The 16,192-nt window shown below is 44.9% G+C and overlaps 1 protein-coding gene across 3 annotated transcripts in view; it reads right to left on the bottom strand.

Moving 5' to 3' along the window:
• SEC22C (SEC22 homolog C, vesicle trafficking protein) overlaps window positions 1-14,281 on the bottom strand; it is a 32,888-nt gene extending 18,607 nt beyond the window's left edge. For all 3 annotated transcript variants that reach the window (XM_029588343.1, XM_029588344.1, XM_029588345.1), the window contains exons 1-4: window positions 14,027-14,281; window positions 13,131-13,342; window positions 7,439-7,602; window positions 4,843-4,998 (exon numbers count right to left, since the gene is read on the bottom strand). In XM_029588343.1, coding sequence (XP_029444203.1) covers window positions 4,843-4,998; window positions 7,439-7,602; window positions 13,131-13,312 — 502 coding nt within the window. In that variant the 5' untranslated portion in view covers window positions 13,313-13,342; window positions 14,027-14,281. The remainder of the gene's footprint in view (window positions 1-4,842; window positions 4,999-7,438; window positions 7,603-13,130; window positions 13,343-14,026) is intronic.
• Between the last annotated feature and the right edge of the window lie 1,911 nt (window positions 14,282-16,192).

The raw sequence follows: 16,192 nt of genomic DNA, 5'->3' as shown, positions 1-16,192 counted from the left end.
TAATAGCACCTGATGGATTTCTGATTTCGGGATGTTCCTTCTTTTTTGGGGAGCGCTCGTCTCTTCTAACTACGAGTTCACAACAGGCTGGCGTTATTCACCCCCCTAGTTTGGGAGCTCACAGAGAAAAGGAAACGGAACCCAACATGGACTATCCTGTAAGCTTTTCTCATATTTAATGTATTTATTTGATTTATATTCCGCTTCTTTTTGGCACTTCAAAGCGGATTACATTTAGGTATTTACTGTAGATATTTCATAAACAAAAAACGTCCTCTCTTTACTGCTTTTCCTCCTTCATGAATCCGCTCCCCTCCGTCCCCAGGTGGTTTTACTCACAAACTACAGGGTGGATGTGAGGGAGGGAGAGAAGAAGTGATCTCGTGGCATGGGAGGACCCAACGTCCACACAAGCCCATAATGCAATGCCAGAGGACGAGCTCAGGTTTCCATGTCACACTCCCACAAACGAAACCAGACTGGGTAGAATTAGGGATGATATTTTTTCTAAATTATAAAGGAGGAACAAAGTCTGAAATATTGATTCTGCCTGTATGATATTACAATGCAGCCCCATACATCCGTACCGGGAACAAAGAGATGGTTCTCTCTGTAGTTTTTTTTTTAGTTTGCTCCTACTCCTACTCTGACTGGTCTATTTGAAAACAGCTCCTGGAAGGCTCGGGTTCCCTCTGCCTGATCAAGCAAGAAGCGAATGGTACTGCAGATAATTACGGAAAAATCCTGATACACACCAAGCTCTAAGAATACAAAAAAAAAAAAAAAAACCCAGCAACTGCTTGGTAAAGAGGCTGCATGTAACCCTTCTGACTATCTGAAAGAGCAGAAATCATCAGTCCGCCCATCATAGGGCACTGCGCTGGAACTGCTTTGATTCCCTGAAAGGCGGCATTCATTAGTAAATTAAAGTAAACTAAACGCCTCCGAATTAACCCCGACCCTAGCAGGTGCAACAATGTCGCCAGCCACCCCAGAAACTGCCAGCTGGGGCATGGTGCTTCCTATTCACCGCACACTGACACCATAATACAGTAATGCCCAAACTGCTCCTCAGACTATCCACAATTAATATGAATGAACAGTTCACACCCTGGTGTACACTGTTCATATTCTGCTGCCTAAAAATCAAAATGCATTAAAAGTAGGAGTTTGTGAAATAATTACAGAAATATTGCCAAGCAATTAAGGGTTTAAAATAACAAAACAAAAAACAAACCTAAGCCTTGACTGCATATGTTTTTGCACCCTTTAGCAAACCCAAATTTGATTTGGTTCAAAAATCTGCATTAACAAGACCCATAACGTTAAATAGAGCCCACCTACAAGCAAATCACAGTAGCTGAGCTGACACCGATACTCCAGGACGAAGAATCAAAACGATTTCTGTTGTATGAAGTGAATCTGAAGCAAAAGGACAAGACCAATGGTGAACAAGCAGCTGCCGAAAGAACTCCAGGATAACGTTATTCAAAAAGGTACAGATTGGGGAAAGCCAATCAGAAAATTCAATGTGTCTGAAAATCCGCTGGGGCACCGTCAGGCCCGTCACTGTAAAGTGGAAACAATTTGGCACCACCAGGACTCTGCCACGATCAAGGCTATCATCCCCCTCCACCCCCCAAACGTCAACAGCCATGGGTTAAGGAAACTGCTGTGCAAGGTCACTGAGGTCTAAGATGACTTTATGTGAACTACAGAGGTCTCTGGGGGAGACTGGGGAAAATGCCAACTGCTCAACAATTTCAAGATTACTCCGCAAACACGGCCTGTGTGGGAGCAAGAAGGAAGCCACTTCTGAAGAAAAAAAGTCATATGATGTGCCGCAGAGCGCTTGCAAAAAAACAACAACCACATAGGGGACACTGCATGCATGTGGGAGAAGGTTTTGTGCTCTCATGTGACCACAGTGGAACGTTTTGCTCTCAGTGCTAAGCGATATATGTGAAGTAAAACAAATACAGCATCTAACCCTGCCAACACATTCCCCCTACAAACAAGCATGTGCTGGTGGCGGCAGCAGCTAGGAGAAGGCAGGCTTGGGAAGACTGAGGGGAAAAATGAATAGTGCAAAGTACAGACAGATCCTGGAGGAAAACCTGTTCTACCTGCGGCTGGGGAGAAGATTCATCTTTCAGCAGGTGTGGTGATTTATCTAATTGTGGGTCCCTGCATAGTGAGTAATGAAAGAGAAGCTTTGAGGGGTTTTTTATTTATTTGTGAAACTACATCCCCCAGAATCCTTAGTAGTTAGCCCCTGGAAGTACTGGGGAAAGGGAAGGAAGAGGGCGCAGTCCCCTGCCTTGGAGAATAGGCAACCTCTGTATAAAAAGAAGGGAGGCAAATAGTGATCAGCCCTCCAGAGGAGCAGAGCTTGGAACACAGCTGAGCAGAATGGAGGATGAGACAGAAAGACTCACATTAAGCTGAGTGGATTTTTGTTGTTGCTATGCTGGTTAAGGAACCCTTAACGGATTTCACTGCTAGCTTGAGAGAGGAATTGTTTTTAATTAATCAGCCAAACTGTGAAGTGGCTGCTCTGAGAGACAGAAAGGAGGGCATGGCACTGCAATAGCATAAAGATATGTACAGGCAACAAGCAGAGCTGCTGAATTACATAAAAGTAAAGCTCTTTCTGGCCAGAGAGGCTGGATTTGGAAATTACTCTGGAGTAGAGTGCTCCTTAAATTAGTAAGGAGAACTTGAAAGTGCATGAGAGTAACCTTCGCATGGTTAATGCAACTCCAACACTGCTCTCTGCTTCAACGGCAAGGGTAAATGTGGAAAAGAGGATTTGCATTCAGACAACAACCAACAAGGACTGAAATTCACAATCTGGGTAAACAAATAAGCATGGGGGTAGCTTGCTTATTATGGTAGTTACTACCCTAAACCAATTAAGCCTGATACATCACTTTGAATGCATATACAGCGTTGCTCTCTGCTTCTACGGCAGGGGGAAATGTGGAAAAGAGGATTTACATTCAGAAAACATCCAACAAGGCAATGAGCTGTGCAGTCTGGGTAACCAAGCATCGGGGTAACTTGCTTGATGCGGTGGTTACTACCCTTAACCATTAAGTCTTATGCTCACCTTTGATGCAACTCAAACATTACTCTCTGCAACAATGACAGGGGAGGACAGGAAATTTGAATCAGTTACCCACAAGGGCCCTGAACTTGGTGGTTGATGAAACATTTAAGTATGGAAAAATAAGTGTGAGAGCTTGCTGGGCAGACTGGATGGGTCGATTGGTCTTTTTCTGCCGTCATTTCTATGTTTCTATGTAAAAGATCTGCCTGTGTCTCTAGTACTGCATTTAAACTGGTGGCACGTTAAGTAATCAAGATATACAGAAAGAGGGTCCTCCCAAGTGAATAAAAGCTTTTGATATGGGACATATTTAAGGATAGTTGTGGGAAGAAGACAGGCCTGACATCTAAAAGAAAACCACTGTTAGCTAAGAGAAATCCCCAAGTGATTCATGCCTCAATTAAGGGACTACCTAGGAAGAACAGCTGGGCAAGTAGCTAGGATATTTTTGTTTAAGAATGTATGAATTGAGAACCAGTAGCCTGGATAAGGGGAAATTGCAACTATTGTACTTGAATTCAAGTATGTGAACTGTGGTAACACTGGAAAATGGATTGATTTTATTTTTGTAATGGTTACTATGGGAGTCATTTACTAACCATTTCTAGTATAGAGACAGAATGGAAGGAAAGCTTTAAGGATTGGTGAAGGTTGAAAACGGATACAGAGACTGGCAGCTTTAGCATTAGTAGTAGGAGCACCTAATACCCAGAGCTGCGACCTGAAGGGTCAAAATTCCCAAGGACTAGAGCTGCCGTTACGTGGAGTCCTTACGGAGGGGAGAGCTGCATTAAGCAGCTGGTTCTAAAGCAGGTAATGGCCTATAGGGTTCAAGCTGGCGGATTATACCGGACCATACAAAAGATCCATGGCAAAGAGCGACCTGAGCACATTAGAGGAAAGTTATGAGTGTTAATGTGGGGGCTTAACCCAAAGAAGCCCTTTGAATCCACTTCCCCAAGCCAGAAAGGGGGTGGGGGTGGGGAAGCCACTGGAGGGACCACATTTGATGCAGTGGTTTAGGAGCAAACGGAGGTGTCAGACCAAGAACCTGAATGGAGATCTAAGCCTTACAGAAGCCACCCTAAGCACTAGCCACGAGGGGCGGCACGCCACAGCAGGGCAAAGCAAAAGCAAGGACTCAGTGACGCAGCAAGAAGAAAGTGAATGTCCTCGAGTACCCCAGTCAAAGCCCAGACCTGAATGCAATTAAAAAAAAAAAAAAATCTGTGGCAAGACTTAAAGACTGCAGTCTACAGATCATTCCCAGCAAACGTGAAAGGGCTAGAGTCCTTCGACCATGAAAAATGGACAAAAACTGCATCATCCCGCTGTGCAAAGTTGTAGACACCACTTCTAAAGGACTCATCGCCCAAAAGGGGCTTCCACCATGTATTGAGTCAAGAGGTGTGAAGACTTAGGCAACTCTTTTGGGACAGTTCTAGACTTGTTCTTTCACAATGAAAGTATAGAGTATGTTGTGCAGATCGGTGAAAAACTCCTACTTTAATGCATTTTGATTTGTTTCTTTTCAGATAGCAGAATGTGAAAAAATGCACAAGTGTGAGAAGACTTTTTACAAGGCATTGCATAATCACCTGCCATGTTCACTGTGGCTATCCTGAAAACCCAAGTCACCGAGGAGAGGCTTGGGAACTACTGCCATAAAACAGCCCAATCAGTTTAGTGGCATAAAAGAAACCTCCCACTCTTGTCAGCCACTGATCTACCTGATTCCAGGAGTGGCACTGCATGTCCGTTCACCACACCGTTCATCTCCTCCAGCTGCAGGATAACAGGGGCTGGGGCCGGCAGCTCTTCCTGGATATCCTTCCGAGAGCAGCCAACCTCATTAAAATGCTGCTTCACCTTCTGAATCATGCCATCTAAGAAACAAGCAAAAAAACATGCCTGTTAAAACTCCACAGCAGACAAATGCTGGGCACCCCCATTCTCGAAAGAGGCTGTCTCGCTCATAAATATCTTTAAAAAAAAAGCAGGGACAAAATGTATTCAATTGGAATACAGTCAAGATAGGCTAACGACGTGCAAGCCAAGGATTCATCCCACCTTACATAAAGGGACATGTTTCTGGGTTTGCAGAATGAGGGTACAAGGCCTTTAGCAACTCTAGCATCAAGCTGCAAAGGTTGCTGTCTCTTTCCCAGTGTCCCTGCCCTGTCGTACATGCTATATTGTACTAATAGATAACAGCACATGGTAATCAGGCTGAAGAGCCCTCCTGCCGAAGAACAGCAATCTACTGTAACTGCCGGAATGCAGCTGTGGTCTAACAAAGGTCTCATTGAACCAGTTAATTGTAACCTTACACAGTTAAAAGTACAGAAACCTGTCCAAGGAGACCTTAGAGGCAAGTTTAAATCTTCACTTTCCCACTGTGTGTAACCCCCAGCTCCCTGTATCCCAGGAGTAAGTGGGTAAAATGAATAGCAGCACTGTTCTCCCTTCATAAAAATATGCTACCCCGTGATCTCAGAGCAAACTCATATACTCTCTGAGAGACCTAAGGTTCAGCATAACAGGACACAGAACTACTGCAAAGCTGAAGGTTAAAAAAAAAAAAAAAAAAACTAGACTTAACTCCATCATAAAAATTGCTGCACTGAACTGCAAAATCTATTCCCCTGACTTTATAATCACTGTGTTCATTTCGCTGGCCTGAGTAAGCTCCTGCTGATCTCAGCTACTCCAAAGAAAACTAAGCTGTGTTCTGTCTTCTTCTGATATCAGCAAATGGAGAGCAACAAGATACCAGCTCCAGACCTTATTCTGTGGCTAACTGCTGTCAGAGCATGTACGCATCTGAACACGGCTTAATAGGCAGGTTGTCTCTGCAGCAGCTGCCCATTACAGAAATGTATTCTGGCTAGCTACGTAGAGATATGTAGCTAGCCATAAATACAAAAATTTTTCATAAAAAATAGTTGAATAAAATAGAGAGAGTGGGAGGATGGTAAGTTGATGATTATAATATAAGAAAATTGAAGCAAGGCCGTGGAGGCATGCATCAAAACGTATGAAACGTACCCCATCCTGCTTTTCACAATTTTTCTTTTTCAGAAAAGTTAAAGTTGTTTAAATACACCATAGGGTGAGATTTTGTCAGGAATATATTTTAGCTACATAAGCAAACATGACTTGAGACTCAGAGGCAGGCAATTTTATCAGGATCTGATTTTAACAAAGTGACATGCTTTTTTACACTAGGTTAGACCTAGTGATAAAAACATCTTCATTTTAGAGAAACTTGAGGACTATTTTAAATCAGTCCTTCTTAGCCTGGGTGTGACACTATGATGACATTTAGCCTTATATGAAAAGATGAGAGCGCGCTTTGGTCATTTGCTGTACTAATCTGCCAACGGAGACAGCACTACTATGCCTAGAGGGTTTACTGTATGCAGAGCTCCTGCCCTGTTTACAGTTACTACAGGCAGAGTGGTTGGACTGGGATGGGCATAACTGGAGGCCTATGTTGGCCACTGTCTTCTTACAAAGCTCTGCCATCTTGCGCATGAAATGTATTGTTTTTCAGCAGCAAGAGGCACACTGGGAGGGCCCCATGCAACACATTTTAAAAAGAGCAAAAAAAAAATATGTAATTTCTTTCCCCACAAAGTTTGATGAAAAAAGGAAATAAAATTGATAATATAAGCACATAAATTTAGTCCTTCCTACACATCAGTCATGTAAGCATGACATTCTAGATTCTTTTCCTATATGTAATTCATAAGTGAATTCCAATTTTACAGTAACAGAAAGGGAGAAACCTATTTGAAAAAAAAAATACATGCAAACTGTTCTTTTAATTAAAGGAAATTTAGTACTGCTGTAAGGTAAGAGAGCACCAGAAACTGAAAGTTCTCCACCTCTTCCCAAAAGAAGTGCAACACAAACAGAATCAACATAAGCTTCTCTACACTATCTGCATCACCATATCACCCAGGCCTTGCTGCTGTCGACCAGTAGCACTACGTGACAGCACTTTCAGCAATGTGAATCAAGCCCACCACCTCATTTTACAGAAGCCATTATCACAACCTGCACTGGATTTAATATTGACAATATGATTTCCCTTTCAGGGCATCAGTATCTTAATCTACAAAGCCTGTGGAAATCCGCAACACCTTAACCTTTTGCCTCTAATCACTTGTCAAACTAAAAAAAAAAACCTAGCTTAATTTAGTCAGAAAATTAAAATACAAAAGAGCTTCACTCCACAAGGCCAATGTAATAATAGCAAGATTTAGTTCCATATCCACCATTCATATATCACTTAAATGCAAGAGAATAAAAAGTACAAACCAAACTCAAGAAAGGCATATGGTCTGGAAGCCAATCCAACACTGATGCTGTCATAAGAAGCGCTGAATTCCCAGTGCAGTGCCTCCAGGAAGCAGAACGCCATGGCAGCAGGGAAGCTGCTGGAGCAGATACTCATGAAGGTGACATCACCACAAGTGTGAAAACTGGAAGAGAAAATATTCACATCTTAGTCTCAGCTCACAGTGAAACAATGGCGGCAACAGCAGCAGCAGCCGCCAGAACCCACTGCCTTCCTGGTAGCACAGCAACAAGTCTCACTGTCAGGCCGATACAGTAAAAATCGTGGACGAGGCGCGATTCAGTAAATAAAATTATTCAAATTAGGGCCCGCGGTAAAAAGAGGCAGCTGTCAGCGAGTTTGACAGCCACTCAATTTTGTCCGCGTCTGTTCTCAAACCCGCTGACAGTCACGGATTCGGAAACCGGACACCGGCAAAATTGAGCGTCCGGTTTTCAACCTGCGAGCCACAGGCCGAATTTACATTTATTTTTTTTTAATTTTTAATTATTTTTAACTTTTGGGACCTCCGACTTAATATCGCCATGATATTAAGTCGGAGGGTGCACAGAAAAGCAGTTTTTACTGCTTTTCTGTACACTTTCCCGGTGCCGAGAGAAATTAACGCCTACCTTTGGGTAGGCGCTAATTTCTGAAAGTAAAATGTACGGCTTGGCTGCACATTTTACTTACTGAATCGCGCAAGAATAACTAATAGGCTCATCAACATGCATTTGCATGTTGCGGGGGCTATTAGTTTCGGGGGGGGGGGGGGGGGGGGGGGGTTTGAACGCACGTTTTCGATACGCTATTACTCCTTACTGAATAAGGGGTAAAGCTAGCGCTTTGAAAACGCACATCCAAACGCGGGTTAACAGTGCGCTCCACCGAAGCACACTGTACTGTATCGGCCTGTGTGTCAGGAAAGAAGAGCTTAAGTAGCATTTCAACTGAGCTACTTGTCAGACTATTGTAATATCATGGTATACACCTTTAAAGAAGCACTATGAACTCACAAAGCAAAGATATCAAATAACCACAAAAACAGAATGATGATGCCATATAAAAAGCACAAGGGCCCTAGCTAAGCCTGATCGTTTCCTTCCCGCTACAATGCCGTAGGGCCCACTTACCATAATCTTGGACTTTCCCTACACAAGTAAAGATCCTCTGTGCTTACCTTTGCCCCTCTCTTTTAGATCTAATGTTTTTGTTAACCGAGGTATCAAAAAAAGGTATTAACATGTAAATAACAATAATATCGTGACGAGAGAGAGCCATTCCAACAGCCCCACGTTTCTCTGATGCTCTGTATAACTGCTACGGGCTGTCGGAGGCCTCAATGAATAGTAGGTGCAGAGAGAAGAGCGCACACCAACAGTACTAATTCTTTTATTGTAATCATTTATATAGAAAGAGTAGAAACTATGGAAAGAGCATAGGGGCTGCCTAATAGGAAAGGAAAGAGCCTGCAAAGCTGAAAATGAATGTGATCTTGTATAACATTCCTCTAGTGGTGGGGCTAACCGAACGCCTTGTCAACATGAGCTGCTAACCGAGGCATCCAAGTTTAGTCTGTGGAATGCAACGGGAGGGGTGAGGCTGCTGTTAGAAAATGTAGATTCTATCGTAAAAAATGCAGAATGATGACAAGGAAAATGAATGGCAACACCGCCAAGTCTTCAAGCACCGAAGCGAGTCAACTGCCAGCATGCTCTGGGGACAACAGGAGATCACCCTGAAATACAGCCCAGCATGTTTATAAGTAGATGATCAAAACAGAACAGCAAAAATGAAGGAAATTTCAAGCAAAACAGACATTTCAATTCAAAAGCTTCACAATGCATATACAACAGAAATAAAACATTTGATCTATAATTTTTGGGTCTTTCTCAAAGTTCCAAGTGAACCCTTTGCATGGCAGCAATGTAGCGCTCACCCAGGGGTTGCAGAGGGAGCGTTCACGACAAATTTAATATCCGCAACCACATTTTGACTTGGGTACTTCAATTAAAGAGAATAAAACTGTATCTGACTCTTATTAAGTTGCAAACTTTTCATATCCAAGTCTTAAGTTCCCTTAGCTTCTGCCAAAAGTGCTGAAGATGGGAAGTACATTTACATCTGTTAGGTTAATAGACCGCCTCACACAGAATAGTCTAGGCAGTTAACAACGAAACACGCATAAAATAATTGATAATAAAAAGAAAACATAAAATTACATTAAAAAGCATAAAAGAATAGCAATTAAAATACTGTTTCAAATCATAAAACTCAAAAATAGGCAGATTTAAACAAATGGGTCTTGAGAAGACCTTTGAACTTTTTAAGAGAGAGTCACATTTTTGTATTTCGAGTGGGAGGAGATTCCAGAACATAAGTCCAGCAATGGAGAAGGAGCATTCACATGTAATATAGAGGTGTTCTGCTTTTGGTGAGGGGACTTCGAAAAGGTGGTGTTGTGATGTGCATAGAGAACGAGTGGGTTGGTAAAATGTGATGTCTGGGTCTCAAATGAAGGCCTGCTTTCTGTTTAAAGGAGAGTAGCAGGAGGAAAGCTATCTATGCATCTCCCTGTGATAGCTTAGAGTATGACGTGGAGAACACACTCCCTACCTCTAGAGCCAGAGGTGGCAGTAACTGCTCTCTAAGGTAGAGCTCCCCAAGCTTTTAGCCAACATTTTAGTATTTGAAAATTCATATGACCCCAGAGGATGACCAAAACAAACAGTTGTAGTCACCCTTCCCACACTCCAGCTGATCCTCTCTCTCGACCTCCATCCCCTCCAGACGACCTGCTCTGCCCCTCTAGCTGATCCACTCATATCCTACAGCTCTTCTCCCCTTTCCAGACTATCCCCAGTCTCACCCCTTCCAGCCCTTTTCCAACTGCCTAGCTGATCCTATCTTATCTCCATGTCATTTTTATAAACCCTAATGGACCCTCTGTCACCCCTCCCTCTCACTCAATCCTCCATCTCTTCTCTCTTGCCTCCCAGCTTCACCTTCAACCCTTCTCTCACATCCCCCCTCCCCCAGTTGATCTCCTCTCACCCCCAGCTCCTCTCTTATGTCCCCCAGTTGAGCTTCTGCCTTACCCCCCCTCACCTTCACAGCCAGTCCTTCTCCAGCTCATCCAACTTTCAAACCCCTCCTGCATCTAATCCCTTCCTTCAAACAGTCCCGCCTCCAAATATCCCTCTGGTCAGGGTCAGCAACAACATTTTTCATTTTGATCTTGGGCCAAAGGTGGATGACAACTGGAAGAGGGCAGGTTGACAGGGGCAACATTTCTCTCTTGGATAGGTTCAATAGTTGATGAAGAGAGGAGCAGTGGCAATCTCCACTGGCTTGTGCACACTCAGCGCACCCTTCCCTTCATGGCTGTCCCAAACATGACTGTGATCTGCAAGCAGCAGCATTAGTAATGAAAGTCGGCCTAAGGTCTGTGAGCCAGTGCAAGCTCACAGGCCCTACAGCAACCCTGATCTCTTCTTGCTCAGGGCTCCCTTTTTACCACAGAAACTCATGCAAGGGCAGGGCTGCTGCAAGGCCTGTGAGTGTGTGCTGGCTCAGAGGCTCCACACTAACGTTTCTGCTGGTGCCTGAAAGAAGTACACTGCCCTTTGAGGCAATTGTGACCCCAGCTGAAAATGTTTTGACTGCATTTGGGGTCCGGACCCTAGTTAGGGAAACTCTGCCCTGAGGGAAGAAGAACAGCAGAACATGGGATAATGGGTCAATCAATGAGCTTCAGCCCACATCATTAAAAGAATGAAGCAACATTATTAAAGGAAAATTGGTTCTTACCTAATTTTTGTTTCTGTAGTACCACAGATCAGTCCAGGCTCCTGTGTTTTGCCTCCTTTCTAGCAGATGGAGACAGAGAAAGCTTTGTAGACACCGCCTCTTAACCTGGTGTACCACCTGCAGTCGCTCAGTATTACTAAGTACCCAAACAGAAAATAGTAAAAAAAAATTCTAATAAACCAATGCTATAATATCCCCCAACCGAGCAGAGGAAAGAGGAAAAAATGTATAATTGATAATTATAACCAAATTTGGAACTTTAATTGTGAGGACTAACCAGAAACCTGTGCAATTCTTCAGAATTATAGTAAACAGATTGAAAGGATTCTCCACATCTTCTGTCCCCCACCGGGACAGCAATGAAAATTAGCAGGTAAGAACCAATTTTCCTTTCCCTGTACGTACCCAGATCAATCCAGACTCCTGGGATGTACCAAACCTTCCCTAACTGGGGTGGGACTGCGAGAGTCCCACTCAAAGTACTCTGTCACTGAAATTGCCAATGTCCAAGGCTTGGACGTCCAGTCGGTAGTGTCTGGCAGAGATATGTAGAGACTTCCAAGTAGCCGCTTTGTAAATCTCTTGCAGCGACACTAGCTGACATTCTACCCAGGTGGTCACCTGGGAACGGGTAGAATGAGCCCTTAACCTCTCCAGGATAGGACAACAGCGACAGATGTATGCGGAACCAATAGCCTCCTTCAACCAACCTGCAATCGTGGCTTTTGATGCTTTCTGACCCTTTTTTGCACCACTCCATAGCACAAAAATGTGATCCGACAATCTGAAACTGTTAGTGACCTCTGGATACCACAACAAAGCCCTTCTGACATCCAGACATTTTAATTCTTTTGCATGAGGTGCACCATGAGGCGCATCAAGCTCTAGATTTGGAAAAGCTGGAAGCTCCACTAACTGACTTAAGTGGAACGCTGAAACCATTTTCGGCCAAAAAGATGGTACCATCCGCATAGACACTCAGACCCAAAGACTAATCAGAAATCCGCAAAAAATGGTCTCTACACGACAGGGCTTGAAGTTCTGACACTCTTCTAGCTGAACAAATCGCCACCAAGAAAACCACCATCAAAGTGAGATCTTTTATGGTGGCCCTTTTTAAGAGGCTCAAATGGTACTGCACACATGCCCTTGAGGACCAAGTTAAGACTCCAAGGACACACCTTATGAACAGGGGCCACAAGTGCTTTGCCCTTCTGAGGAACATACCATATCCGGATGCGCAGCTACGGTTGTTCCATGAATCTTGCCTCACAAACAGCCCAGAGTTGGCACCTGCACTCTCAGGGAACTAAAAGACAAACCTTTTGTTAAGCCTCTCTGCAAAAAAGCCAGAATCTGCACCACCGACGCTCGCCGAGGATCAACTCCTTGCTCCGTACACCAAGTCGCAAAGTCCAGATGGTGACTACTAGAATAGTCAGTGGTCTTGGCTCTCAAGCATATCGGACAAACTTAAAGATGTACACATTTATACCCTAGAGAAACCTAGACAAAAGGTGGGATAGAGAAGATATGACAGAGATATTTAAATATCTCCAATGCATCATTGCTTATGAGACAAGCCTCTTGCAACAGATAGGATGCTCTGAAATGAGGGGTCATGGGATGAATGTGAAAGTGGATAGACTCAGGAATATTCTAAGGAAATATTTATTTACAGAGAGGATGGTGGATACATATAACAGCCTTCTGTGGTGACTAGGACAGTATCTGAATTCAAGAAACCATGGGATAAGCAGAAGGGATCTCTGCCGACGCATCCTGTTTCTAACAACTCCACAATACACAAGTTTTAATTTTTAAAATGACATTCACCCAAACAGACTGTAATGGCTTGCTTACTGTATATTGAGGTTACATCCTTTAGCTGTGCCTCGGACTGGACACTGTGCCAGATTTGAGGACAAAATCTTCAACCTTTTCCTGCATTCCATAAAGTCCTTGTTGGAATGAAAATCTGTGGAAGCCGAAAGTGGAAGTCCATCCCTCATGCGAACAACACAGGCAAAAAGGATCACTGACATTCTCTTCAAGAGTACTCATGAAGCCAAGATCTGAAAATAAAACTGTAGAAATCAGTTCCTCTTTAATCTTGGGGTCTTTTGCTTGTTCGTTTAGTACAATATGACAAGCCCAGCTAAATTATATGTGGAGAAAATTCAGCAAACTGTCTCCATAATCATGATATGTTTAAAGTCTATTTCTAACTGGATTCAACCTTTCTAAAATGCAACTTAAAGCAATCTTGATCAGTCCTACAATGAACATAGACTCTAATGCACAAGTCATTCCTATTGCTGAGTGACAGTGGTATAGAGTGGCGCGCCATAGGCCCGGTTTTACATTAACTTTGCACGGGGGTGGGGTTCATTGTTTTATCAACAGATCCTGGGAAGTTGATCAGCCTTGAAGTGCAGGGGTGCAATGGTTCCCCCCGGCAGCTGTAGTGAAGGTTTTACTTCAAGTAAGAGATCTCATTTCACCTGGAGGGACTATCAGGAACTCAAGAAAGGAGAAACAGGGATGGAAAGAAATACTTTAATACGTATTTCATATTAGCACGGTTAGCCTGTTAGAATCAGCCACTCACTGTCAATACCACATCCGTCTACAAGATATTCACACGCTCCCATTTTACAGCTTCTGAATTCTGCAGAACCTGCGAATATTCACTCCACCCAACTACCTGCAAAAACAGAGCGCGTGGGTGAGAAAGTGCACTAATTGCGCTTAAGTACCTGGCAGCCGACGTCATGGCGGGGGCACGCGCTGCTCCGGGAAGAGCGCGGAGGAGTCAGCACCGGCTCCTCTCAAGTTGCGGCTGTCGGAGGAGGAGGACAAAACCGCTGACAGCAACGAGCCCCGTCCACACGCTACTCCCAGTAGCACTGCGCTGTCAGGGACCGGCGCTCTGCTGTACGGCAAGCGCAGAGGCTCAAACCACCCGAAAGCACAGCTTCCGAAGCGCGAGGCGATGAGTTGTGGCAGGTCACGTGCATCCTGCGACGGCGACGTGGACAAAAAAAAAAAAACAACAACAACAAAAACCAACAACATCAATGGACAAGAGCGGCTGCGTGATACTTTGATTCCTCTGGCAGGCGCTTATCTCGTGTTGCTGGGCGTTCGGTGGCGGGAACTCATGGTTTCCCTTTCCGCTTAGGGCTCTGTACTGGTAGATGCTCTGGTGACTGCACTTTTAATGCAAACACGTGGATGGGACTTTTGGACCTTCCTCGGCCAGCTGCCCTGCTCTTCCCCTCAGCACCTCTCGTTATTCAGCTACCTGGCTCCTCCTTACCTTTCTCTAGTTAGCGCTCAGTAGTGGAGTATTTTCTACTGTGCACTCCCCACCATAATGCTGGAAATATAAAAAAATTATTACAGTATGTTTGCTTTCAAGGAGGCTGATGTAATAAGACCCGCGACAAAGCAGGCACTTATGAGTGTGGGTTTTGATCACCGCGCGCGGCTACAGCTGGCACTTCCGCGGGATGTAAAAAAAAAAAAAAGTATGCAAATGATTTGTGCGCAGAAATCCACACACTTATGAAGAAATGCATACATAAGCGCATTAAGGCCCTATGTAATAAGCAGCCACATCCGCGCTGAAAACCCGCACATAAAAACAAGCAACTGAATGGATATGGAATAACATGCTGCAGAAAAAGTGACAAATATTTTCATGGGTGATAATTCACACCGCATGGCAGTGATATAGGTGCTCAGCTGGGCATGAATCTGGCCGCTTGGGTGCCGAGATAGGTGCTCAGCTGGGCGCGAATCTGGACGCTTGGGCACCCAGAAAGGCATCTAGCTAATCAAGAATCTGGCTGACAATTGCCAATAGGCACTCAGCTGGGCGCTGAGGCACCAAGATAGGCACAGCCTGGCTGGGCGTAATTTTGGGGTCGCTGAGCTAGGTGCTTATCTGGGTGTGAATGGATGCTTGGGCATTCAGAAAGGCGCCTAGCTAAACACGAATCTGACCGCTCAAGCATGGGTTTCTCCTAACACCTTATCCTTTCCCTCCCCCTCTACTAACCCCCCTTCGGTTACCTCCATTCACCCCTCTCCAACCACCCTTTCCTATCCTCCCTCCCTCTCAAAAGTTCATCAATCCCACTACTTTGTCTCCTCCTCCACTACCCTCCCCATGGGTTTCTCCTAACACCTTATCTTCCCCCTCACCTGCTACTAACCCCCTTCCAACTGTTACCTCCACCCACACTTCTCCTACCCCCCTTTCCCATCCTCCCTCCCCCCGTCCAAAAGTCCATCAACTCCACTACTCTGTCTCCTCTCCCCCCCCCCCCCCCCCCCCCAAGCATGGGTTTAACCTAACAGCTTCCTCTCCCACTTTCCCAGTACCAACCCCTCTTCCCACTACTACCTCCACTAACCCCTCTCCCACCTCCTCTTCGTATTTCCATCCCCCTTTCCCATCTTTCCTCCCCTCGCAAAGCAGTGTGGAAATCTCCACTTCCCAGCACACTAGTATCAGAGTATTGGTGTCCATGATCCCAGAGACTACCACTCCAGTGTGAAGGGAAATTAACTGCAGCATGGTTGCTGAGCTTGGCAGATGTTTGCTATGTGTGTTGCTCGCCCAGTTCTGTAAGGCAGTGGATTCTTGACACTAGGCTGGCAAACCCAAAGACTAATCTCAAAAAACACCTGTTGCGGTCCCGGGCCATGCCCTCCTCCTACCTCGGGGACGGTCCGGGTAGCCACGGCATTCCTCCGGCCTGTGCAGGCCTGCACGGCTTCTCTCCACGGTGCTCCCTGTGCGAGGGAGATGCCGCCGATGCTCCGGGGCTGGTCCCGCCCCTTAGGCGCGCGCAGGGGCTCTTCTCTTAAAGGGGCCGGCGCAGGAAAAGCCAGCACCGCCCCAGGGTGACTCA

This window comes from Rhinatrema bivittatum, chromosome 2, assembly GCF_901001135.1.
Source record: "Rhinatrema bivittatum chromosome 2, aRhiBiv1.1, whole genome shotgun sequence".
In the NCBI taxonomy this organism is placed as follows: Eukaryota; Metazoa; Chordata; class Amphibia; order Gymnophiona; family Rhinatrematidae; genus Rhinatrema; species Rhinatrema bivittatum.
Note: the sequence above shows the minus strand (reverse complement) of the source record. Positions and strands in the feature narration are given on the sequence as shown.